The sequence below is a fragment of the Atractosteus spatula genome, chromosome 11, assembly GCF_055471065.1.
Source record: "Atractosteus spatula isolate fAtrSpa1 chromosome 11, fAtrSpa1.hap1, whole genome shotgun sequence".
Taxonomy (NCBI): domain Eukaryota; kingdom Metazoa; phylum Chordata; class Actinopteri; order Semionotiformes; family Lepisosteidae; genus Atractosteus; species Atractosteus spatula.
Window position 1 is genome coordinate 44,689,499 of NC_142716.1, and position 24,532 is coordinate 44,714,030.

Consider the following 24,532-nt stretch of genomic DNA (forward strand, 5'->3'; position numbering starts at 1 on the left):
CGTGCTGCCGCCGCTACACACAGCTGAGTCACAGGATCGACTTGGAGCTTGGGCAACAAAGACTTTGTGAGGTCAGCGAATCAGATGTCACGCTTTTCAAACAAATTTATGCCTACTGGGGGACATCAGACCTTTTATCTTTTTCCTTCAATTCTGCAGACAGAAAAATACGGTTTGATTGCTGCCCCTTCAAAAAAAAAATGAGGACGCTGTGTGGCCTTGTCTGGGATGGGATAATGAAGGATTCAGCCACATGCTCCAGACGATCCATGGCAGAATGTGTTTGAAGGCGGGTCTTTCACATGGGAAACCCAAAGAAAGTTTTATGGTTATTAAAAGGTCTGAAATCGCCCCCTGGTTATTTTCTGTCGTAAAAGCACTTGTATTAGAATCCCCAGTCGTTTTAAAGATCTTATCCGGCGATGACTCCTGGAGAAACAGACATGCGAACGAGCCCACCTGCAGAGCCACTCATCAAGTGACAGGCTGAGAGCTCCACAGCGCCTGGCAGGAGAGTCTGTGCCCATAGGAGGAGAGGCGCGTTGCTCGCTGATGTCACTGTGAACCTGCCGGCAGCCTCCAAGCCACCGCGGCCACTCACACAGACAGGCTCATCCCATCCCTTCTCCCAGGGGTGCTCTAGCCTCTGCTGTCAGCATGCACCTTCATCGGCTGAGCCACAGGGGTGCCTTACCTACCCTCCTCCACCAAAGAGGAAATGTTAAAATCCTGCCCTGCAGAGGTGACTCTCTGCCCTGTCCCCTCATGTCAACAGAACTCAATGACAAAAGAAAACAAATCGGGGAACCTTCTCTGCACCCCCTGCCTCATCCCCCCCCCCCCCCCACCCCCAAACACCCCCTCACATACAGATGCACTCGCTCAAAGCAATTAATTTAAATGGCAACAATTAGACAAAGGGCACATGACAATCTAAAAGCAATCAGAGTCTAATGATGTGTAATAAACTCAGCCAGGCTCTTCTTGTGCTGGATGCAGCCAATTATCGTGGCACTGGAGAAAGGCACCCAGACACGACGGAATCGGCCCCAGTCCCCTGCCTCCTGCCCCCCCAGCTTCAAGGTTAAAGCCGATTCCTGGTCTTGCGAGACTGAATCCCTATCAACAGCAAGATCTCCAAGCGCTGCTAGGACACCACTCACTGACTGGGCTTGTATTTTCTTCCCCTACACTTTTTGAAACATACGCTCGCCTCCGCGTCGTGCCACGTCTTTACACAGCGGCTTTCAGAGAGAACGATTCCCCTGAAAGAGCCCGCAGAGTGGAGCAAGGGAAGTCTGCCTTCCCCCGTAAGGACAAAGTTTCCAGGCAAGCTACGGTAGTCAGAACAGCAGTCTCAAGCCTCTGAATCAGTGATTGATTTTTTCCTCCAAGAAATAACCTTCCTTCCCCCTTCCTTGAGTTACCCTGTCCCATCTGTGGTTTCCAGGGCTAGACAGCACAAAGCTTCTCCTCCAAGCAAACAGAATGCATCACAAAACCATTGTTACATATAGTATTCCAGACAGTCCTGGAACTCGGGCAACTGGTTGCAAAAGACCTGCAGGGTCAGCAGTGACCTGGCCTCATTTTTACGGCAGTTTGGCTTCCAGACTGAAACTTGACCCGACTTCATGCAATACAAAGAAACGAGGGTGCAGATAGCGGCAGGCGAGTCAGCGTTCGAGCCCAGCCCCAGCTGGCCCCAGGGATGATCCCCCTCCGGAGTGCAGGTAATCCAGGCTCCCGAACACCTGCGCTCCAAGCTCCGAGCTAATGAAGAGGTAAAGGAGAGGCAGTCTGATCCCGGCTCCGTGAGAGAGACCTCCCGAGGGCTGGCAGACAACCCCCCCCCACCACCCCCCACCCTCCTTCAGCAACCGCACACCTGCAGGCACGGCACCCGGCTGTATGACAGCACGCCCCTGCACCTGCCCGAGCGGCCACCGGTACAGGCACGGCTTCCCCAGCAGCCTTCAGACGCCACAGACGAGCCAGAGCGGCCTGCGACGGCCACACGCCGCCCGGACGCCAGACGAGGACCAGGTCAGGGAAAAGGGATTCCTTTGGCCCCCGATCAGCTCATAGGTGGACGGAACACACACAGCCAACTCGCCGAGCCAGCCCACGGGAAATGATTCTGCACGCAAGCTCACTGAGAGACAGACTGCTATTAGAGGGCGGGTCTGTGAAAGGAAATGAGCTGTCCCCGAACGAGTTAACGCAGAGTTGAGACGGGACTGGGGGCAGACCTGGCGGCGGCCTGTGGGTTAAACACGGCGGGAGGCAGAGAGGGTGAACGCAGCCACAGGTACCCCCCCCCCTCCCCTCGGCTACGGCGTCCTTTTCCCAGTTTTATTACCTTGCTTTACCTAGAGAGAAACCGAGGCCAGCTGGTTTCTGACATGAAGAAAAAAGGTGGCTAATGAATCTCTCTGCCCCCCCTCCCCGCCCACCCCCAACGCTCCCTCCCCCCCACCCCCACCAGTTCCTCCCCTCCTTCTCTCCACTCCCTTTACAATTCATGTTTTTCTTAAACTGACTTCCACTAGCCCTCCTATCCCAACAGCCCCCTCGGGAACGCTAAGCGGTTAGACATTACGGCTGCCTTTCATCCACCTGTCAGTTCGAGGCTTTTACATCCCCGCTATTGTCCCCGGCACTGGAGGCATAAGAGCTCAGGGAAATCGGGCAGGGGGTGGCAGGCCTTCTTAATAAATTTATTGTCTTGCAGAACCCCCCCCCACCACCATCCCCATCTCCAGGGCCCAATTACCGCACTCCCTGTAAAGGTAAATTATGGAATCACCCCTCTACAGTGCAGCGCTGCACAAGAGAGAAAAAAAACCCACAACAATCGCAGAAAAGTTCCACAAGGCTGTGCTAAGCACTCAGAAAACAAGCAAAACCAAATACACGGCCGAAGCTCGGGGACTGCCGGCTTCAAGCGCAGGACGTCTTCGTTTTCACTCTCCGACACCTTCCTCTTCTCTTTGGGAGACGGGTTCTCCACATCGTTTCACCTCGTTCCCACAGTCTCAGGCTCAATTCCTCGGCGCGCGAGCTTAGCACGGCTTGGGAAAACGTGCAAACAGACACACGCTTAGCGAATTCTACCTGGCAGACCGCTTGCGCTGGATCTGTTCAGAGCAGAGCTGGGAGAGAGGTGGTGAGGGGCCGCAGGTGGGAAACTTGGGAATCTACCGAAGAAGAAACGAATCCATCCTGTTGCCTTGCGTTTTCCCATCGGACTGAGCCCCACACAGCTCCGGAGAGCAGCCGGGCAGCAGGGATGGGAAAGAGCGAGAGGAGGGAAGAGGTGTTTGTGCTGAGTCGGGAGACGGAGGGGGGGTCTGGGAGGCAAGACTGGAGACAAACCCGCCAGTCAGCTCCGCTAATTGAGAAAAAGCGACGGAGTGAGCGAGAGTGAGGAAGCACGGGGGGGGGAAGAAAAAAACGGGGGAGTGCGAAACAGAAGGGAGGAGGGAGGAGGGAGGAGGGATGAGGGATGGAGTCAGATGGGCCAAGAGCGAGAGGGGTGGAGGACATCGCCGAGCAGACGGACGAGCGGGGAAGCCAGCGGACAGACAGAGGAAAGAGCACAAGGAGAGGAAAGATGGAGGAGAGGAGGGTGAAGGGAGACTGAGAGAGAGGCGAGGGGGGCGAGGGGGGGGGGGGTTGGCTGGCATGGCTCTCGGCACTGGCAGAGCTCCAGCTGCTAACTTTGGATTGAGGCCAACTGGCAGCTGGCATGCTGGGGCTTGGGTGCAGGATTTCTCCTTCTTTCCTGATTTTTATTTAACTGTGGGGGGGGGGAGAGGGTTGGATGGGGGTGTGTGGGTCGGGGGTTGGGAGATTTGCAGGGGTAAGGGGGTGGGGACCGACCTCCAACCAGCGAGGGTCCATATGGACCTGACCAGCAGCCTGTCGCGATATGGCGGAGCTCAGCTCTGCAGCCGCAGGAGTGGCTGAGAGCGAGATGGCGAGGGGGGGGGGTGTGTGTGTGTGTGTGGGGGGGGGCGTTCGCCAGCGGGCTGCCTCTTAACTCCTTGCACGCTCTCCTGCGCGCTCCCTCTTTCTCTCCTCTCTCACCGCGCGCACCACAACAATCGCCGCTGTCAGCCGCGCCAGCCGACACAAGACACGCCGTCCGCGGCCCCTCTTGTCTCCAGGCGCTTTCCGGCGCCGCCAGGCTGTGACATCAAAGGTGAGCCCGGGCGAAAACGGGCACGTCGCCAGCTCCCCCTGCCGCCCGGTGGGGGGTCGAAGAGGTGGAGGCCCTGTGGGAAGAAATCTTCTACAACGCTGGAGGAAAAACTAAAGCTTTTACTACGGAGGGCTCTGGCTGGAGCAAGACGAAGATGTTCCTGACCCTGGGGCCACAGGGCCACGGGGCCACGTTCTGCCTGCGGTTGTCTGCCTGCTCATCCAGACAAAGCAAGGACAACTTGCAAAGGTGGGGGGGGGGGGGGGGAGCAACTCAGAGGGTGCAGACCTCCGGAATTCTGCTGGAAGTAAAAGTAGCAGTTCTGCACTATTTGGAATCAAGGACAGCCTTTTTTTTTCCATTTCAGTGCACAAGCTTTTAAAATCAAGAGCAGAACTGGATCGTTAAATCTGAGATGTAAGTAACAAGACTGCGCCGAGTCTGATGAGCTCCTGCGGGTCCTGAAATTGTGTGTGTACAGATCTCCAAGGATCCGAATGAGAAGGGGACACCTGCAAGCGTGGGATTTGTGTGTATGTTCACCTCCGTTATTGTAACTGCGGCGTGCATATCCTTCTCTGAGAGTATCCTTGCATGAGCTAGTGGAAACGACGCTCACTGCAGAAGCCAGAACTGAGTATGTTCTTTCTTTCACAAAGCCTCTCTATGAGTAGCTATACTCAGATCATCGTTATATAGAACAGGAAACAGGTGTCCTATTCACTGGTGACATGGGTATCTGAATCTCTTACACACGGGGCAGAAGGAGACAGAAAGAGACAAAGAACGAAGCAGGCTGCAGACATAGGCAGAAAGAGCCACGTTCTCAGCTTTCCAAGACCGTCACAGAAACAATGAAAGTCCCATTTTAGAAAATAGGAATAGAATGGTAAGATCGGGTCACAGGAGAAAAAAAATCTATTTGGAAAAAAACAAAACAGTAAAATGTATTGAACTCATGTATTTATCTTTTCATGCCTGCTGACATGTCTGATGACAAAAAAGACTGGGATCATGACTGTTTACCACAGTACCCAGGAAAGATCTGTGCACCAGCTCGGTTCACCTCTTGGGAGTTATGATAATCTTTAATGGTGGCAAAGAATTGTGTATTTTTATAGGAAGGATTATTGTTGAGGTTTAAATAAACACCTGTGTGTGCATAACTTAAAGGTTACATATTAATAATATTAATGCAGGTTTTTTTTTTGCCAGGGGATTTGCTTATTTGAGTATAAGCAATATTCCAAACACCGTATTTTTCCTGTGCCATGAACAATCTGTACATCACAGAGCACACAACAGTACTAGAGTGATCCTATCTCTAACTTTCCAGACTGCTGCTTTCAGCCTCGGTCACAAGGAGTCCCAGTGCTTTCAGGTTGTATAGGAATCTTCACCACAAGGTGGAAAATGACGGTAATCATCAGAAATTAAACACGAAACGGGCCCAGCTGTATCACTGAGTGTCCAAAATCCAAGTCCGATCCAAGAGTGGGGACGAAGACCTCTCATCAGACAGTAGAAACCACAGTAAAACTTGCATCAAAAAAACGACAGACAGATAAAACAGAACAAGACAAATGTGACGAGACAAGATAACCCCTTCAGACTAGGCCAGACCCACTGACCACTAACGGCTGACAGCTCGCCCTGACGTGACTCAACCCTGTGTGCCAGCAAAGTCATTTCTAGAGACAGAAAGCGCGGTTACAACATTTCTATTTGAGGTTGCGAGGTCATCAAGTTGTCAGATAACACTTGAGGCTTTATCTTTCAAACGAGAAGCGTGTGTTTTGACAAAAAAAAAGGGTGACCAAAACCCCCCAAAAAAACAATCGCTGCGATGGGGCGGTGTGGTGTGACTGCTAACAGATTCATTCTCCAGATCCGGAAGCGCCGCTCCGCCACAAGAGCGCGGTGGTTTTGGGGGCGGCGCGTGGCTCCGCAGATGTCTGGGGGACAGCAGGGGCTGGGGCGCCGTCTCCGCCCCAGCGGCGCTGTCAGTTGGCTGGGCAGGAAGCGAGCCGTTGCCGGGCGGTTTACCCAGCGTGGGTCACGTGCCCTGCAGGGTGGGGGGACACCTGCGGCGGGGGGAAAGCTAGCACGTCTTTGCCTGGAAGCGCCGACTCAAAACCACCTGAGACCCCACCGGCGCAGGCCGCGGCTGCCAACGGCTGCCAGCAGGGGGCGGCGCGGAGCCGGTACCCACAGCGTATTGGCAGCAGGGCTACGGCTGGGTTTGGCGGCCAGTGGCTTGGACACATTGCCTACCATGGCCAGCCGCGTCTATAGAGCTGGTGGCGAGGGGCAGCTCTCTGATGATCCACTCTACTGGGTTCAGGGAGTATGGCAGGCCTTGCAAAGGAAAAGCGTTTATTCCACGCTGAAAGGAAGAGAAAAGAGACACAGCCTTTCGGCTGTGGAGCCTTCTTCAGGTGTCAAACGTCTCCTATGGGAAAACCTTTTAAGTGGCACCATGACCAGGAAAATCAATGCTGCACCTCTCCCAGAAGACAGACAAGGCCCGGCCCTACGAGCCACGAGCTAGCAGCCTAGCCTTTCTGCTGTACGCCTGTTTGTTTTCACAACACATCTTTCGGGGAAGGAGAAGTGTGCTGGAAATGGTTTGTTCTACTTTATTTTGCTCAGCAAAACGAACCACCCGACGATGGTAAGCACTTACAATAAAAGGCCAGCTATAAGCAGTGGGATTTACAACGGTTTTGCAAAAAAAAAAGAAAGCAAAAATCTGGTTTCATAAAGGAAGCCAATAAATACAGAATTCCAGATGGCGGGACTCTGTTAACAGCACTCTTCCTGCCGCGAGCTGGCACATAAAGGGTTATTCTGAGACGCGGCGAGCTGCCGTCTGGCCGGGGAGAGGAAAAGGGCTCTCCTGCGATCAGGCCCGTCCGTTTCTCAAGAGTGGATCCCAGCATTTGGGGAAGGAAAAGGAGGAATTCCAAAAAAAATCCCAGCGGAGAGCGAGAAAGGGAGATGGGGAGGGCAGGAGGGGAGAAGGGCGTGTGGGCAATGACTGGAGCATCGCCTACAATTAAAATCAGGATCACTCCTCCAGAAAACCCCACCACCCCATCCCTGTTCTCCCCAAGACCGCTGCCCACAGGCTCTCTGCCCCAGGGGCCTCTGTCTGAGCTCCTCTCCCCGGCCTTCAGCTCCCTTCTGTGTCACAGCTGGAATGTAGGTCAGGAAAAGCCCAACGCTACCAGTGGGACACTGCTGTAGCCTGAAGTGGGTGATTTGGGTAATTGCATTGCCCATTCTCATAACATGCTTTTTATGCAAAACAGAAAACAATATGCAATTATCCTTAAGGACGAATTGCTGCATGTCATCAGAAAACGGGCCTGATTCAATCATGCATTTAGAAGGCTATATGCAATTAAGCCATAATAAAGATAATTATTTTCACCGCTCTCACAATAATCATCACCGTCATTATCAGCATCTTTATCACGGCCATTATTATTATTGTTATTACTGTTATTTTAAGGACGTGTTTACGACGCAGTTAAAACATGCGCGCGTCACGTGCCTGCGTTTTTACTAAAACCGGCCCCGCTTGGAAAATCACGGCACACGTTCATAGCAGGAGGAAGGACACAAAGCCCTTCCCGAAAACCGCCTCCGACATCCAGGAAGGAAAGGCGAAAACGCAAACTCGGAGAGTAGCTGCGGGACGAGCCGACACCAATCCAAAAATGGTTCGCGGGTCTTCTAGGCAGGCGCATCCTTAAGCAGCAGTTTCCCTCGCCTCGTCCAGCTCCTCTCCTGTCTCTCTCTCTCTCCACTACAACTGCGCTCACACTTGCTGCGTCCTCTAAATAATCCCTGCCACTTCTTCCGCACTCAGTTCTACCACATCTCTCTCCCTCTCCCGGCTCTGCTCTCTATTATTATTCTGTTGAGCTACAGCTCCCTCCCTCCCTCTCTCTCTCACAGCAGATTTGTTCAGTCATTGAGTTACAGTAGAGCTGGGTGCCAACAGCAAAGCCCCACTGTGCGGCCTGCCAACAGCAATTACTGTTTTCTCTGGCAGCTGCCAACAACTAGGAGGACAGAGGCTACTTAACTCCCACTGTGCCGCAGCACAGTCGCACTTCAGCGCCGAGCAGGGGAGGCCCCGGCCCTGACCGCTGCCCACACGAGCACCATTTCCTCACCGGGCTTCAGCGGACACTGGGGGGCTCCGGCCCCCTCGAGCCGGCACAGCCCGGCGCGCGCGTCACCCGACCCCAGGCCCTGGAGAAACGGGGGCGCCAGCTGGGACAGGGGTGCACGGGGACAGAGCGAGCGCTGGTGGAAGAAAAAAAATAACGAGAGGAGGAGGCGAAACTCAAAAGGCAGGGGTCCGGACGCAGCGCTGGGGGGACAGATCTCGCGCACCTGGAAAGGCACCGCGGACCTCCACCCCCTCCACGCCCAGCGAGGCCCACCGCGACGCCGATGGACCGGAAAACAGAGACGCCAAAGAAAAAGAAAAGAAACCCCCTATAACAGAGAGGGGAAAAAAAAGCATTGCGTTTCATGAATATGAAATCTCAATTTGGGATTACCTTAAGACAAACTAATTAAACAGACTTTACGAGCGCTTAAGGGAAACATCAGGAATCAGATGTTATGCAAGAGCCTGTATTTACTGAAGACTCTGCAGAAGCTTAAGCCAACGGCGGCGGTGCTGACAGACTAGACGCCTTGAGGCGACATTGCCCCCAAATAAAACCAGATTTCCTCAATCCTTCGTCTGCTTACACAGCGCTGCACACTTGGAACAGATGACCAGGCTGCACCAGTTGCCCCGAGAGCAGTTCGGTCTTCAAATCAGCCGCAGCCCAGATGAGTCAAGTCTGGTTCACGACTGCTTAGTCCGCCTCAGCGCAAAGGGCTTTCTTCTCGTCAAAAAAAAAGGACTGGGGGGGGGGAGACTGCGCCCCACTACAGTGAAACGAGCAACCACGACACAACTTGAAAGCCACCGCTTTCTGAAGATAAAAGCTTCCCCTTGGCAAGACTGCTATAAAAACCAGAAATCCAAACCCCTTGTTCTTCCAGTTTGCTCCTGCTCACTCTCGCAGAGCTGCGCGGTGTTAAATCCGGGCCTGAACTCGGAGCCCCGCCTGCAACCTCTGAAACAGCAGGGTTTTTGTTTTGAAAAGAAACATCTCTTCCACAACGCTGTCTGAAGAGCTCCACCCTGTCCCTTAATAAAGAACAGGTGACAGACAGAGTGGGCGGCACAGCCGCTAAAACACTCGTTAAACACGCACAACCCACCCCACACCGGGCAGGAGATGAGAAGGCTCACCCCTTCCCCCCCCCCACCACGGGGGGCGCTGAGCTTACCTTCATGCGAATGGGGGAACCAGATCTGAGAGGCGCTGGAGTGGGGACCCCCTCGGAAGGAGGGCTCGGAGGGGGAGGAGGGCGGACCCGAGGGGTGGGGCGGGTGCGAGGGGGGCGACCCCAGACTGCTAGCCAGGAAGGTCCCCATGAAGGATGCAGAGGAGTTGCCCATCAATCCGCTGCCTGGATCCGGGGAGAGAGACAGAGAGAGACAGGGACAAGACAGTTAGACCGGCTCACACACTTTCCTGTGCTACACAAGAACAGCCTCCAAGATGTCCGAGAGGGGAGCCCTCCCGCCTCCAGCGGTTTGTGGTTTTACTGTACTGGCTGGCAGGTGCTGCGCAGAAAGCTCAGAGGAGAAACCGCTGCAGCAGTGCAGGACCGGGGGCCCCCTTAGTATTTACCTGTAACCATGTGGCAACGGGAGGACTGCTGGAGATTGGAACGTGCCCTGTCCCTGCGCCGCGACTGGACGGCCCGGCTCCCGGCTGCAGGACAGGGTCCACACCTCAGACGAAAACTTGCAAGAACTCTGCCGCGCACGAGCTAAACTGCAGGGCTTGTCACCAAGGACTGCAATGCAAAAAAGCAACACTAACCCTAGAAGCAAGCCCGCCTCTGTCACTCAGATTCAGAGCGCGCGTTAGAAAGAGGAAGCTGCCCACGGCGCTTCAAAGACAGAGACAATGACCTGAAAGCCCCAGGTCTCGTGGCAGACGTCTGTGTAGGAATCCCCTGATGGGTGTGAGTGGGGGGGGGTTCCTGGGTGTGTATGTGTAGGACCGGCCGCAGTGGAATCATGCAGCCTCAGCGACAGGAAGTGCTACATCATCATCACACCAAAACCGCCACCAACAGCCATTACAACAGCTCTCGATTTCAGACGCCCTGCAAACCGAAAGATGCTTTTGTTGTTGCAGTGTGACATTCGTGCATTTACCTCCCCACTGGGGGGGGGTGTTCTTTGTTAGTAAGCTCGATGGACAATGTCTCCAAAATACATTTCTCAGACACTGAGCTTCCCATTTGGAAGGCTCATTCATTTATAATGAAACACAGAAAACAAAGCAAGAAGACTGTATGTTGTAAGTGCCAGGAAGAGGACAAGGCCTCGCTGTGTGCCCAGTGATGCGATCAGCTGGGACTGCAGTTTAGTTTAAGTGTCTTCTCTTAACATTAAGTGTAACGATGTAAAATGAAGTCATGCCTTTCCCACCCCACACCTGACTGCTTACTGTGGATGTGTAGGTTTGGCTCCAATTGCGCATGCATGCTGATTAATTTGACACACTAGGATTTTAATTAGGGCAGGGTCTCCCCTGTGATTGATGCAAACATGCAATCAGCTTGCCCCCTGCTCCGTCTCTGTCAGAGCTACAGGCCCTCTCACGGATTCCTCATGTGCTTTTCCCTCTTTGCACTGTCCAGTACACAGACCCTCGAACCCTGGCTATCCGGGTGGAGTGCAGTGCCCTGCGGCCAGATCTAGCACTGCCTCCCCCCGCACACAGACGCACACAACTCCCGTCTATCCCTCTGGGCGTCCCGGCAGCTCGGCGCAGCTCAAACACCTGCCTGCGGCACGCTCCTAGGTGGCTCTGCAGGAGGCAGCTACAGCACCTGGCTGCAGATTTCGACTGCTGTTCCTGCTGACAGCGGCAGGGCAGGCCCCTGAGCCCCAGACATGAGCTCAGCGCATCATGGCTGACCCGAATGCGCCCGCACAGGCCGGCTTTCTGTCTTCGTCCACAAACAGGGTTGTGCCAGCAGAATCCGTTCTCTTTATTATGCTGTGCTGCCAGTAAAAGAGACAAAGCTAGCTGATGGCAGGTCTGAATCCCTCTGCAAAGTGCATCCTCATTATTTAACTGCCATCGTCACCAAGATTAAAAACAGCAATGGTTTATGTTAAGATTGTGCTAGCATACACGGCCCAAATGTAAAAAAAAAAAGAGACAAATCTCATTCCCAAATGAGCATTGCGTGTTTCTGAGACCATGGCGGTCTGGCTTTAGGCTTTACACTTTGTGTGGAAGGGGAGAGCAGGCTCCGCGTCAGAGCTAGTAAGTGCCGTGCTGCTCTCTGCAGAGGAGCTACACAGCGGCACACACGGGGTTAACAGTGGCGGGAATGCTCCGTGGCTGTCAGAGCTCCAGGTGGCTCCACTGTCAGATCTCCTTGCGCCGTATTCCCCTAATTGCACAGCAGACACCTTTCAACTCCGGAGAGAGGGAGACTTGGCAATTATGGGGCTGAGTGCTGGTCCCCCCCCCCATCGCCCCCCATCGTCACTTTGAGAGCCTGCTGTGCGGCCAGGCCTGCCACTGCAAGAGGAGAGGAGAGGTGAGGCCGTCTCCTCTCACTCCTGACTCGCGCCCTGACTGGGGGGGGCGGGGGTCTCGCTGGTCAGGAGGCGTCTCTTCCAACAGATTCCACGAGGGACCCCACAAAAGTAAGAGAAGGCCGTCTTGAAAACAGACCCAGGCAGCTGTCTTCGTCTTTAGACGGGGGTCTCGAGCTCCACTCCCTGAGGACCTCGTCACGTGTCTCCCGGTGTTTGACCCATGACCACCCTGTTACATAGCGGGCCTAATTATTCAACTGCATAGCTGGAACACGGCACGTCCAGCCAGACTGGAAGGCTTTTTTTATTGGTAACTGTAGCTTTAACGAAGTGAATGTCCTGAGTTAACAAACTGTAAGGAAAAATCCTATAGATGTCAAAGACAACAATAAGACAGACTGTTTAACTGACTACCCAGGTAGCGCAAAACAAAACAGAAACCACCAGAGCCTCTCTAGAGCTGAGCCTGAGACCCCTGCTTAAACAGGTAAAACTGTCCAGACCTGAGACACGTACTGTAAAACCACTGCACTACAAGTGCCTCAGTGCAGTGGCTTTACAGTACGTGTCTCAGGTCTGGAGAGTTCTGAAAAATTCAATTAAACTTGGTTACTAAAGTACCAAAAGAGCCCAACAGGAAGAATGGCCTCCTCTTGTGTGCAGTTCTTCGTATGTGGTGTAGGATAAGTGAAGAGGGGTGTTTGAAGTTTTACTCATTACTAATACAATGCAATTATCTTAGCTGTAGACGTTGCACAAAAAAATAACATGATCAGCACTCTCAGGGATGCAGCAAAGCTGCCATTCGCAAGCTGCAGCCGACGAGCCAAAGCCCTCTTCTGACATTGCCGGCCATGGCAGGCTGTGCACAGGTTTGACTGCATGACTTTTCAGCGCGGGTCCCTTCCTTCACCTGCGGCCGGAACAGAGCTGTGGCTTGTCTGCTGCTGCTGATGGCCGGATCATAAATCAGTCTCGAGGGCGAAACACTAAGGTGATCCCATTAATTAGACAAGAATAATAGCTTTCATTAAAGTGACAGGAGGCTCAGTAACACCTGCTTTCAGGTGCGAGGAGAAACAGAAGAGCCGGCGCCGTGGAGCGCAGTGTTGACGCTGGTGCTGCACCACGCTGGCAACAAAAACTGCCCAAAATATTCCCACAGAGCACCTCGTACATTTCAGGTACTTCACATCACTTACGAACACAGCTTACAAAGAGCTAGAAATCCCCCAGAAAACCTCAGATTAGGATATACTGTTGTGTTTCTCCATTCTTGATAAAATCGCTTTTTAAAGGGGAAGGTACTAAGAATCACACGTTCACAAGACCGGAGCACTTTTGCAGACAAAAGAACAAAAATACACGCTGAGGTAGGTCTTGAGAAACGTGGGGATATGTGAGGAATGGGGGAATAACGTGGGCAGGAAGTAGCTCCATGGAAAGCAACGTCTTGGTGGAACCCACAGTGAAGGGTATTGCCCTTGGTCTTCTTGAAGGGTTGTGTGAGAGGCAAGCTGCTCAAGCCCGACTCCTGCTACATTCAAGAAACAGATGGATGAGCCACCCACTACCTCCTGGGCCAGATAAGCAAAGCGGCCCCGTCTTGTCTGCAAGCGTTCTTATGTTCTTGTCACGGCACAAAGAGACAGGAGTCACACCAGCGGGAGGCGTCCTGGGCTATCAGGTGTCTGCCTCACTAACTGCCCGCACTGCACCACTGCGGGGAGAACCGGCCAGGACCCTTGCAACCCCACAGGAGACAGGAGGACAGGAGAGGTGACCAGAGGACAGGAGAGGAGACCGGAGGAGAGGTGACTGGAGGAGAGGAGAGGAGACTGGAGGACAGGAGAGGTGACCGGAGGAGAGGAGAGGAGACCGGAGGAGAGGAGGCCGGAGGAGAGGAGAGGTGACCGGAGGAGAGGTGGGAGCGAAAGGGAACCGAAAACCCTCCAACACGTCATTCGAAGCTTGGCCGTTCTCGGGCGGTTTGTTGTTTTTCCCGGACGCCGAAAAGAACGGACAGAACGAGACCAGTAGACCAATAACAATTACAAACGCTGTCAGATACAGATACATCGGCCTCAGCAGACGCGTAACTAAAGGACCAAAGACTGATGTGCCCACCTCAGTCGGTGCCCCCCCCACCCCCAACTAAAAGATAGTCTCCTCAGACCCTACCCCACCCCAGAACACCTCGGAATGGGGCAGATTAGTTACAGCAGACAGCGGTACAGAGCACCTGTTTGCCCTCTGAAATTAGTCCCCTAATCCTCATCCATTATTGACGGCCACCCTGAAGTGAGCGCGGGGCTCCTTTAAACCACACATCACAGCTGCAAAAAAACAACAAGAAGAGCACCTCGGGCAGAGAGATGGCAGCGGGAGGAGTGAGGTGATCGCGGTAAGGGCCAGGTAAGGGCGCAGGGCTGGCCACCAGGGCTCTCCAGCCGGCCCGCCCGGTGACAGGCTGCGCGCCGCCGGGACGAGTGCGAGACTGCGCCTCGCTCGCGGAAGCAGGGGCATGCTCCGGCTCGAGGGCTCCGCGCGCGGAAACATCAGGTGCAAGACATGGCCTCGAGTCTAATCCAGGACAGGCTCCTCATTCCTGACGCCTGCGAGCTCACCTCAGGGTACTGACGCACGCCGGAATCTTACATAAACAAGCGCAAATTACAAGCGCGCACTCGAGTGCCCCGCCACAGACTCGTGCTGTGGGTTTGCTTAACTCAAGCGATCGGGGCTGCGCAGAATGAATACAATAATATTTGATCGCAACAACGCTAGCACGGCAAACCACACTGAGTCAACAAAACCCACTCCCTGCCACCCTGCAGCCCGGCACTCTACCCACTGAGCGAGGCAAAAGCTAACTGCCTTCTGCACTGCAGCCTGGCGCTCTTGCACACCGAGAAGTCACACTCACGCTCTCTTTCACAGCATGCTTTGAAACTGCGCAAAACCAACCATGATGTAACCCTGGGGGAAAGGGTTATTTATAGCTCCTGTTGAGCCCCAGTTGGTATTTATTCATTCAGTAATGGCAGTCCTTTTTAAGTAATAAACTTTAATTACTGCAATTGCAAAGTACAGGAAAAAAGGCACAAAATTACCAGTTAACTGAGTCACATTTCATTTTGTAAGAACAAAGAGCTGATGCTTTTCTTGTCCTAAAACACTACAATCGCATGAAACAACAAAATTACAGGTTGAAGGCGGCTGCTGTTTCTGTCTGTGTGAGGATATTCCCATCCCTGGATCAAAGAGCAGACAGACAGGGATTCCAGGCAGCCTATCCCCTATCCCTCTCTCCTCCGGGCATCCCTGCAAACGGAACAAGCGCAGCTGCCGGCAACTCTACAGCGTGGGCACCGTCTCCACCTGGGATTCTGTCCATCGTACCCGCGTTATTCCTCTCCACACACAAAAAAAAAACATTTTTTGGAGAATTTGGCTTTTCGGGCGAGTTGTTTCTGGTTGTTGCTGCTTTGCCGAATCCCTGCCTGTGAGGTCGGAAGCGATGGCGGAGCCGCAGGAAAAGGCGAGGCTGAAACATGACCGGAAGCTGCTGGGAGCACGCGGACGAGGAGACCCGCACAGTTTTCTGGTTCTGGTGCTTGGTGCTAAAGGACAGAAGAGCCTGCTTAGAGCCAGGGCTCACACTGGCTGACTCCGTCGGGTTATCAACGGGGCGCAGACCGTGCACTTCTGCAAAAGCTTAGGGCCAATCAGGTCCTGTGCTTGCTGGTCTGGATGATCCCTGACAGTAAGGCTGCTTAATCCAATTAAAGAGTTAAAACAGGGGGACTGTAACAGACCCTCCCTCCCGCCCCGACTCTGCCCAGCCAAACGCAAAACCTAGAAGAGGGTGCAGGGATTGTGTGGGGGTGCGACACCCCTTCTCAGAGGCTGCACCTTGGCATCAGGTCTTATACCTGCCAGGCTCATGGGTGTGGAACTGCCTTTTTCTGCCAAGGCCTTACCAGGTCTTGCACAACTCTTCTCCACAAGCCAACCAGCCCACCCCCGAACCCCCCCCTCCGGCTGCCGCCACCCACTTTCTTTCCACGCTCTCTGGTAAGTCCAGTCAGCAGCACGCTGACCACGTTTAACCACTGTGCAAACCAGGAGGCCATTTGGAAACCAATTATAAAGCAGTCTGCCTGCACGCAGAAATATTCCGAAGGAGGAATGGAGCTGTGCCAGGGAGAGGTCCAGGTCTGATATCAAACATCTGCAGGGGGGAAAGGCCCAAGCTCTCGAAGGTGTGTCTGTTCCTCTGCAGCGAGCACAGTTGCATGTACTTTGCTTTGAACAAGGACCTCTCTGAGTTCTAGCAAGCTGCATGTTATGTCCCATCTGGTTTAGATGATTCATTATCCGTGTAGAAGTATGCTTTTAAACAGTTCTGTTGTGAAAGCCCGAAGAGCAGACAGAGTGCAGCATGACACAAATAAAACGTATCCGTATGATTAAAAAAAATGGTACTAGAAAAGAGGAATGTAACTTATTTTCTGAGTTCGGTGCACATAAACACAGTATTTCCACTAATTGTTTAGACATCTGCAACACAGACAAAAGCGAACCAAAGCCACTGACTGCTTTAGCTAAACCATTTTGAGACTCAAACTAGATCGTAACACATAGGTATATACTGGCAAAAATGTAATTGTTTTTTTATCATCACAGGAGCTGTAAGATGTTTAGCAGTATGGTCAGAGGTGCCCAGAAAGTGACAAGCCAGTCTCCAGAAGGCCATGAACCCACAGCCACAAAGTCAAAGAGGCAGGACTGGGCGACAGACTGGCAGGGCTCTGAGTCAGACCCTCGGACAGACCTGGGCTGCCTGGTTCCGAGCTGACCCAACCATAGAGCTAGGAGAAAAGAGGAACACCCAGGCTGTGTGGGGATCCTGTGCTGCCTTCACTGGTCTGAAGACACACCTGCACCACAGCTCAACAAAACTCCCGCCAGCCTAGGAAATCTGGGGAGTCCTCCGCAGCACGAGAGAGCACAGAACAGGACAGATTAAATCATTCGGAGAAAAGAAACGAATCCGAAATTGGATACGCTTCACCGTGCCTCGTGGAATCAAAAAGAAAATAAATGGTAATGATAGCCACTGTGATTAGCATCATTCTCACCTATCAAAGCTCTCAACAGCCACAAAGTTTCGTTTCATTCATTGAACTTGAGGAGGAAAAAAAAAAAAAGGAAGCAATTCCAGATGTAGAAACTGTTCCGATTTTTGAAGTGGTTCAAATTAAGAGGCGCTCTGTTTGGCTGCCTTCAGAACCGATTTTTTCACCCGTCTGTTCAAACACACTCGAGGAGCCCGCGCGCACAAGCCAAGAGCTACATCAGCCCTGCGAAGAACTCCCGTTTCCCTGCTGCAGCTTCCCAGACCGGCGTGAGACGTGACAGACACTCGAGCTGAAGCAGTATCGGCCACTTACCCCAGAGAAACATACTGTTTCAAAATGACTTGTATCCTTGTATTAGAGCAACGGCAAAGAGAGTTCGGAGCTTAGCAAAAGCCGCTCAGCACCTTTGGAACACTCCCCTCAGCGCAGCCCAACTGCGTTCAGGATATTTTAAGGTTGAGTAACTCACTGCCTGGTTCCTTACAACAGAAAAGAAGAAAAAAAATTCGAAGGGGGGATTTCCTTAAAGTCTAAGTCATCTTGAAAACATTAGAGTTACAAGTAGCCAAATTCCTGTTGGTTTGGAAATAACTGCTGCAGGAGGAATTTTTTCTAACCTTTTTTTTTGGGGGGGGAGAAAGAAAAAAAAATTCTTTGGACCCCACAGATTTTTTTTTCTTCTTTTCCTTGGGAAGCCCAGCTGCCAAGAAAGTTTTCCTTTTTCTTCCCTTTTTTGATCAGAAGCAGGAGAGGAGCTGTCCTGGAGGGGGTCCAGCGGCGGAGGGGGCGGGGGCCGGGGGAAGTGAGGTCAGTACCACCGCGCAGCGCCTGGCTGCCCACGCCCAGGGCCCTCGGCCTACTGGATGTTTGAGCACTGAGTCGGGTGGATGTGGTCAGAGCCGGTTTCCATTCCCTCTTCAACACCCGGAGCAGGGAGCCAAGATCCTATAATCCGGGGCAGGCACGGGGTGGGGCACCCAGAAACAGGTGGACATCTCCGGGCCCTCAGGACGACCTGGCTGCCGAGGCGCTGACCTCGACGATCAAAAGGAGCGAGGGCCCAGAGGGAAGGAGGGCAGGGGGACGCGCCACTCCGGTGGGACGAGGGGGAATGTGCAGCCCAGAGCTCCGGCCTGGACACTCCCGACGGGCCGGGGCGGAGGAGGAGCAGACAGGAGCTCAGGGGCGCACGGACACTCAGAGGGGTCCCGGGTTCGAGCCGCCAGCGCCGAGGGGAGACGGGGGCCGCAGAGACACCCCGCTGGGGGCGTGGGAACTGTGGAGCTGCTGGGAGACCAAGGTGGACGGGCCCCAGGCTCCCTGGCCTGGCTGTCAAGTGCAGGAGAAGAAAAACGCACCGAAATCGGGGCCGCTAACGTCCGGGTGGAAATGCAGTCACAGAGGGAGAGGCGGTTAAGAAATCTTCCATGCGCGCACAGCTGCACGCCTCCCACATCTGGCCAGAGGCTGAGCTGGTGTTTACCTCGCCCCCCCCAGCCCCCCGCCTCCCCTGGCCGGCCTTCCTGGCAGGCAGAAACCCAACAGCTCGGCAAAGATTACTCAGCACAACGCCTAGCCACCTTTCCGATCCAGCTCAGCGTGCAGCGCGAGCGGGCGTGTGTGGCGCTTCACGAGCCCAGAACACGCTCAGCTGGCTTCGCAGACTTCCCTCCGCTTCCTGAAGTCAAGGTGGGACTCCAGACCCGAGGCAAGTGGATTCGCTGAAACTCCCTTCGCTGCCGTTTCTTACTGACTCATTCCTCTAGCTGCTGGCTGTGTGCAGGACCAGTAACCATACACCATTAGGAGGGGCAACAGCATTTTTATTATTAATGCAGCATATAAATATTGCAGGATAAAATAAAATATTGCAAGTACTGCAACAAAAAAAACCGACAATAGAAAATGTATTGTAGGGTACACTATTAGAATAATTTCTATATAATCTACGTATCACACTGAATACCAGATAAAATTTTAATTTTGCTGCAGGATATTAATGTCGACATGTCTCTGTGGAGACTGGGAGCTACAAATGTAGTCTTGTTTCTTTGTTCCTGGTTGCAGAACAGAGGGGCTTATTAACAAAGCTTTTAAAATGGTATTTTAACACATTGTGAGATTCAAATCCCAGAATCAGAGCCTGCAGATTTCAGGAGATAAACTACCCACTCAATGCTTCTGATCAAAATGTAGCGCTGTTTGGAGCAAAATTACTGTAGGTCTAGTCTTTGGGAGTTACGAGAGGCAAGATGGATGACAGAATGTGAGATACAGGCAAGTCAACGCCCTGAATGCTATTATTGCAAACCTCTGATGCCTGTTCAGATTCCAGAACGGAGAAAAAAAAAAACAAATTGGCACCAAATACCCAAATCACCCCACCAGTTTTATTCAGATCAGCAAAGGGAAAGAACATGATCATTATGATCATCAAGGGAGCCTTGGGGAGATGTGAAAGTGGGGGGCGGGCGGTGATGATGACTGAAGATGTAAGCAATTTAAGTGATACATTATTTAATAACTGAAGTCAGCAGCGAGCAGTGAAAGTATAAAAACAACAGTAAAAAGTTAAGGGGTGGTTAATGAATCCAGCCGAAGCTGGTTAGGAGAGAGCGCTCAGTCTGTTAAACCCCACTCCCCTGTCTGCAGAGCACCCACTGACATTGCTAGGCAGCAATGACAATGATAAGGACATTGCCTCATTTGTTCAACAGCAATAAAAATGCATCAAGCATGAAAGCAACTTGCTAGAAAAACAGCCTCAGCAAGCAAACCTTAACGATGAAAAATAGCCCCTTTCCCATATTGGGGAATTAAGATGTCACCAGATTTTTGACAGGCACCCAATCAATGCGCTGTGCTAGTCCCTCACACTCCCTTCGCCTTCACACTGCAGCGTAATTTCACAACGCCAGCGTCGCCAAGCTTTAACACCCCTCTTCGGCCGTGCTGCTGTCCGGCCACCTTGCACACCCATGCAAAGCGGAACTTCAACCGGATAACACGTTTGGAGCTTTTCTTCGCCGTAGGAGGGAAGACGGGTGCCAGCCCAGAAATAGCGCTGTGAAATCCCAATTCGAGCAGCAGGCATCCAGACCTCGAGCTGGCACGTTGGTGCTGGAGGGACACGGGACCGGACCACCACACTGCGCCAGCACACAATATGCGATACGAACCCGAGCTCACCTGGAGTTCAGGATCCTCAGCTGCACAGCCAATCGTCCAGAAAATTATGGACCACGAGCCCAGCTTTCTTACTATAGATGCAATTCTGTCGGCTTTGCATTCTCGAAAGCAACAGAATACACCGACGTAAGATCCAATTCCACCGGTATAGTAAGTACTCAGCACAGAGAGGGCTCTGAAAGTAATTCAGTCTTTCCATTCACACTACACTGCATTGCCAAGGTGCTACAGCTGGGTAACTTATTAAGTTGGTGCTGAGAAAACCCTGCCATTAACTGATAAGGCCACAGCCTCTGAGCAGAAGAATGTCTCTTTCTCTATTGCGTCTAGACAGACTCCCCCTCGCTCGCTCTGTACCAGCAATGCCAACCAACATAGCTTTCAGGAGCTGGTACTTCACAGCAGCCCCAGCAAAATAAGCCCCGGAGCACGACGAAAAACAAATTCACGCCAAGCCAGTCAAGGTACTTTACAGCGTCCTGAAGATAAAGCTCGGATAAATAGTCAAGCTCTGGGTCTTTCTGCTGCAGACTGGAGTGGGGGAGTCTTGAGTCATGGCTGTCCTTGGAGATGTGAATACCACAACAGGGTGTGAGTGGAGGCTGCATAACAACAGGAAGAGGCCAGACAAATGAATTATTATCCCATTTTCTTCTTTCAACACCCACACACGGACCAAGGCTCCAGGGTTACAGAAGGCCTCCGCTCTCACCAGCAACGGTTTCACACCGGAGGATCCGTCCAATTATCCTGAGCTAATGCAGGCCTGTCCAGCTAAACCAGTCTCACACTTGTAAAACTGCTTTCTCACGGACAAGCCCGGCAAAGTGCAAACTGCTGGCTCAGAACTCACATTTCACTGTAGCATAAAATATGAATGCATTGCTTCGGTTTTTCCCCATTAGTCAATGTTTTTAAATATTTGGATGGATACAGCATAAATATAAACAGCGCTCTGCAAATAAGGCTAGGTCTTTCAATAACATGACTTAATACAGAACTCTCCCACAAGAGAGATCTTCATTTTCCTTTTCACCTTACCTTAGCTTTTACGCGCCTTTCTGCAAAGGTATTTTTACTGTGTTTGCACTGATTATATCTCACATTAATGCTGATTTTAACCTGCTAGATAAAAGAAAGATACCAACATGCTCAGCAAGCTGCATTTCAGCTAATTAAATGCTGCCAGCATGAATCCATCTGTAGAGATGGAACAATTCAATTTTGAGAGGAACATTTATTTCCATGCTAACAGGCAAGGTGTTGCATCACGCTTTTTAATATCTAAACTGGTCGTTCAGCTCGTAGCACGCGCTGAATTTTAATCGGCTCTTGGATCTGCACCAGCAGACGCAAGAAAAAAAAAGTTTTAAAGCGATCCCCTCGAGTTATTTCAGGACGGAAACGTGAGAATTCAGGAGTCCCCCCCCCCCCCCCCGAGTGAGCAACCTAACTCTGACACACTGTTTTTGCGTTTATTCCCCCCTTTTTATTTCCCATCAACCTGCAAACATGCAGCAGCGTAAGGTAAGTGGAGCGCCGGCCTACAGGGTCTTTCTGGCCCTCGCTCGCTACAGACCCCACGCTCGTGGTCACGGCTCATCCTGCACTTGTGCCCGACCAGTCCCTCCCCCAGCCGGGTGCCAGGAGTGCACTGGGCAGCCATCAGAGCGAGCATGTCCCACACACACCAGATCCGAGCCCAGTGCCAGCGCCAGCCCGGTCACATGAGTTTGTTTTCCTTCTCATTAGATTTTCCGTTGGCACGAAAAAAGCAGTAAATCATATCTGTCTCCCACTGGGCTCGTGTCGTCACATTGATATGGAAAATTATTTTTGAGGCAGCCTTAGCCATAAATGTTATTTTTCTTTTTTTTTTACTATAATCCTTTTTTTTTGTGGTGAGCATTTCTTCCCAGCCTTGTCAACCCACACACAGTGCTGGCTACTTCCTCTGGGCCAGGGTGAGTGACAAGCGCCAGAACTTCGCTCCAAGGGCCTGTTTTCAGATCCGGTCACCCAGAGTCCATGTTCAGAGATTTTACTCTTGCTTAACACCTTTAATGCTGGGCAAAAAGCAGTGACATTCTTTTGTCAGACATTACCCCTGTACCTCTTAGCGGGACTGTCACTGAAACATCTGCATGTTACTCCACTTATGCAATTTGCCTATTGGATAACCTGTCCATAGGGCATATCCCATCATACAGCAGAGTCTCCTGCGAGTTACACAACAGCTTGCAAAATCCTAAGTAAGAAATCCTTTCCTATAGAAGTCCTTTCCAACTCTCCCCCTTCCACCCCGAAGACAAATTCAAAACAGCAGGACGTTTTCAACATGGACCGAATCCACGCTGAGATGTTGTAACACAGAGGGCTGCAGGCTGGTTTATCGATGGGACAGAACGACTTTCTTGCACAACGGCCAGAGCCGAAGGGCAAGGCAGGGCCCCAGCACTTACACTGTACTCCACTCTTCCCAACTGGAGTAGCTCCCGGAGAGCAAGATTACAGGGATCTTGGGTTGCAGACCCCCTGCGGAGCTGCGCAAACAAGGCCTGGGACGTTTCCTCACTACAAAGATGCAGAACATCCAGTAAAAAACATAAAAGAATGTTTCATGGAAACGCTTCTGTTTAAAGCCGGGGGACTACTGGTGAGCAAATCTTTAATATCTTTAATATCTTCTGCAGCAACAAAGATGACTAATGTTAATTACGACCAGTAGTTCCAGTTGACGTGGATGGCTGTCTTAGTCAGACAAAAGCTGAGGAGCAAATGCCTGGGCTTTGTCCTGAGGGGAATACAGCACACAAACTGATGGTTCTTATTGAGGGAAATTCTCCTTTTTGACAAATTACAGGGCAAGGCTGGTGGTGGGGGAGTTAAACTCGGGGAGTGTTTTTTTTCCCTGGATGACCACTGTGCCCTGATGGAAGTGGGCTGACAGACAGCGCACGGCTTCCTTGCGCTCGTTTGCCAGGCCGGCCTTGCGTGCTCTGCCTGAAGAGACGGGCTCTGTGTGAGCCGAGGTCTGTGCTGCAGCAGAGCCTGTTAAACGCAATGGGAGAAACCGCACTGGAGGGCACGAAGGAGGCAGGGGAACTGGCTCGCCCTGTGGTGCACATGTTCGCCCACATCAAAGGCCGACCGGGGACAGAAAGGTGGGTGGTCCGCTGATGAATAAGGACAGACACGCGGAGAGCCGAGAACAGCGCTGCTAGTCCCTGCCGCAGAAGGGAGAGCCCAAGAATTTCTACCGGTCTGAGTGTGGCAGGTCAAGGGGCGGCCGCTGACCCCTGACCTCTGACCTCTGCTCACACGGTATCTCCACCGTCAGGCCGCGCTCGCGCCTCTTCAGACTGAGAGAGAAGGCGGGACGGCAGTGGCTAAGCGTAAGGAAGTTCCCAGGCCCAGGTAGATAGTAAACATATGTCTTGTGCCACGGCCAAATCGCTTCCCGGGCTAACAGCTTCTTGGAAACCGAGGAGCAGTGTTAAAAAAAGTAAAATACTGTAAAAGTCTTTGCTCCGTTCCAGTGCTGGCGCGGGCTGTCTTGAGAACCAGCTCTGTCCACTGGCTCTCACACCCTCTCCCCTGCATTTCCCAACAGCTGAGTCACTGTAACAGCAGGGCAGCCAGGCAGAGCGTTCCCAGCGCACACTCACTCTCTCCTCTGCTCTCGCCTAAAAACACAAGAACACCACACGTGCCCACTTTCGGGCTTGCACGCTCTCCTCCACGCTCTGTAATCTCCGTGCCGCGCTGCCTTCCTAATCGTTGGGTCTGTGTTAGTAAACATGTATACACACGGCATCCTGAGCAGCCCGCGTTCACACGAGGTACTACACGTTCACTAGCGTCCAAAAGAGGCTTTCCTGAAGCCGTGCGTTTTTATCATAAATAACTCTCAGCTAAAACGCTGTACTGATCATTTCCATATTCTGTTACAATATTTTAAGAAGTATGTGATGCATCATGTCTTTTTTTATTGTTGTAAAACTGCAATAAAATACATCAGAAAGAGGATTTACTTCATTTTATGGTGTTTTTCCATTCATCATTGCACTCTCCATATTATGATATTATTATTTACCCATTTTTCTTTTAATGCACACAACTGCAGAAACCTGGGTAAGGAACCTTGCTCGGGGGTACAGTGAGTGACCCCACCTCAGATTTGAACCTGCAACCTTCTCGTCAGTAACCCTGACCAGAGCTCCACACTGCCTTCCCCCCTTCCTGTTTCTCTCCAGCTCAATCAACATGTTCCTTCTC

General features: G+C 52.2%; 1 protein-coding gene across 1 annotated transcript in view; it reads right to left on the reverse strand.

The window, feature by feature from the left end:
- bahcc1b (BAH domain and coiled-coil containing 1b) overlaps positions 1-24,532 on the reverse strand; it is a 105,809-nt gene that overhangs the window by 45,774 nt on the left and 35,503 nt on the right. The window contains exon 3 of the mRNA XM_088927734.1: positions 9,575-9,757. Coding sequence (XP_088783860.1) covers positions 9,575-9,757 — 183 coding nt within the window. The remainder of the gene's footprint in view (positions 1-9,574; positions 9,758-24,532) is intronic.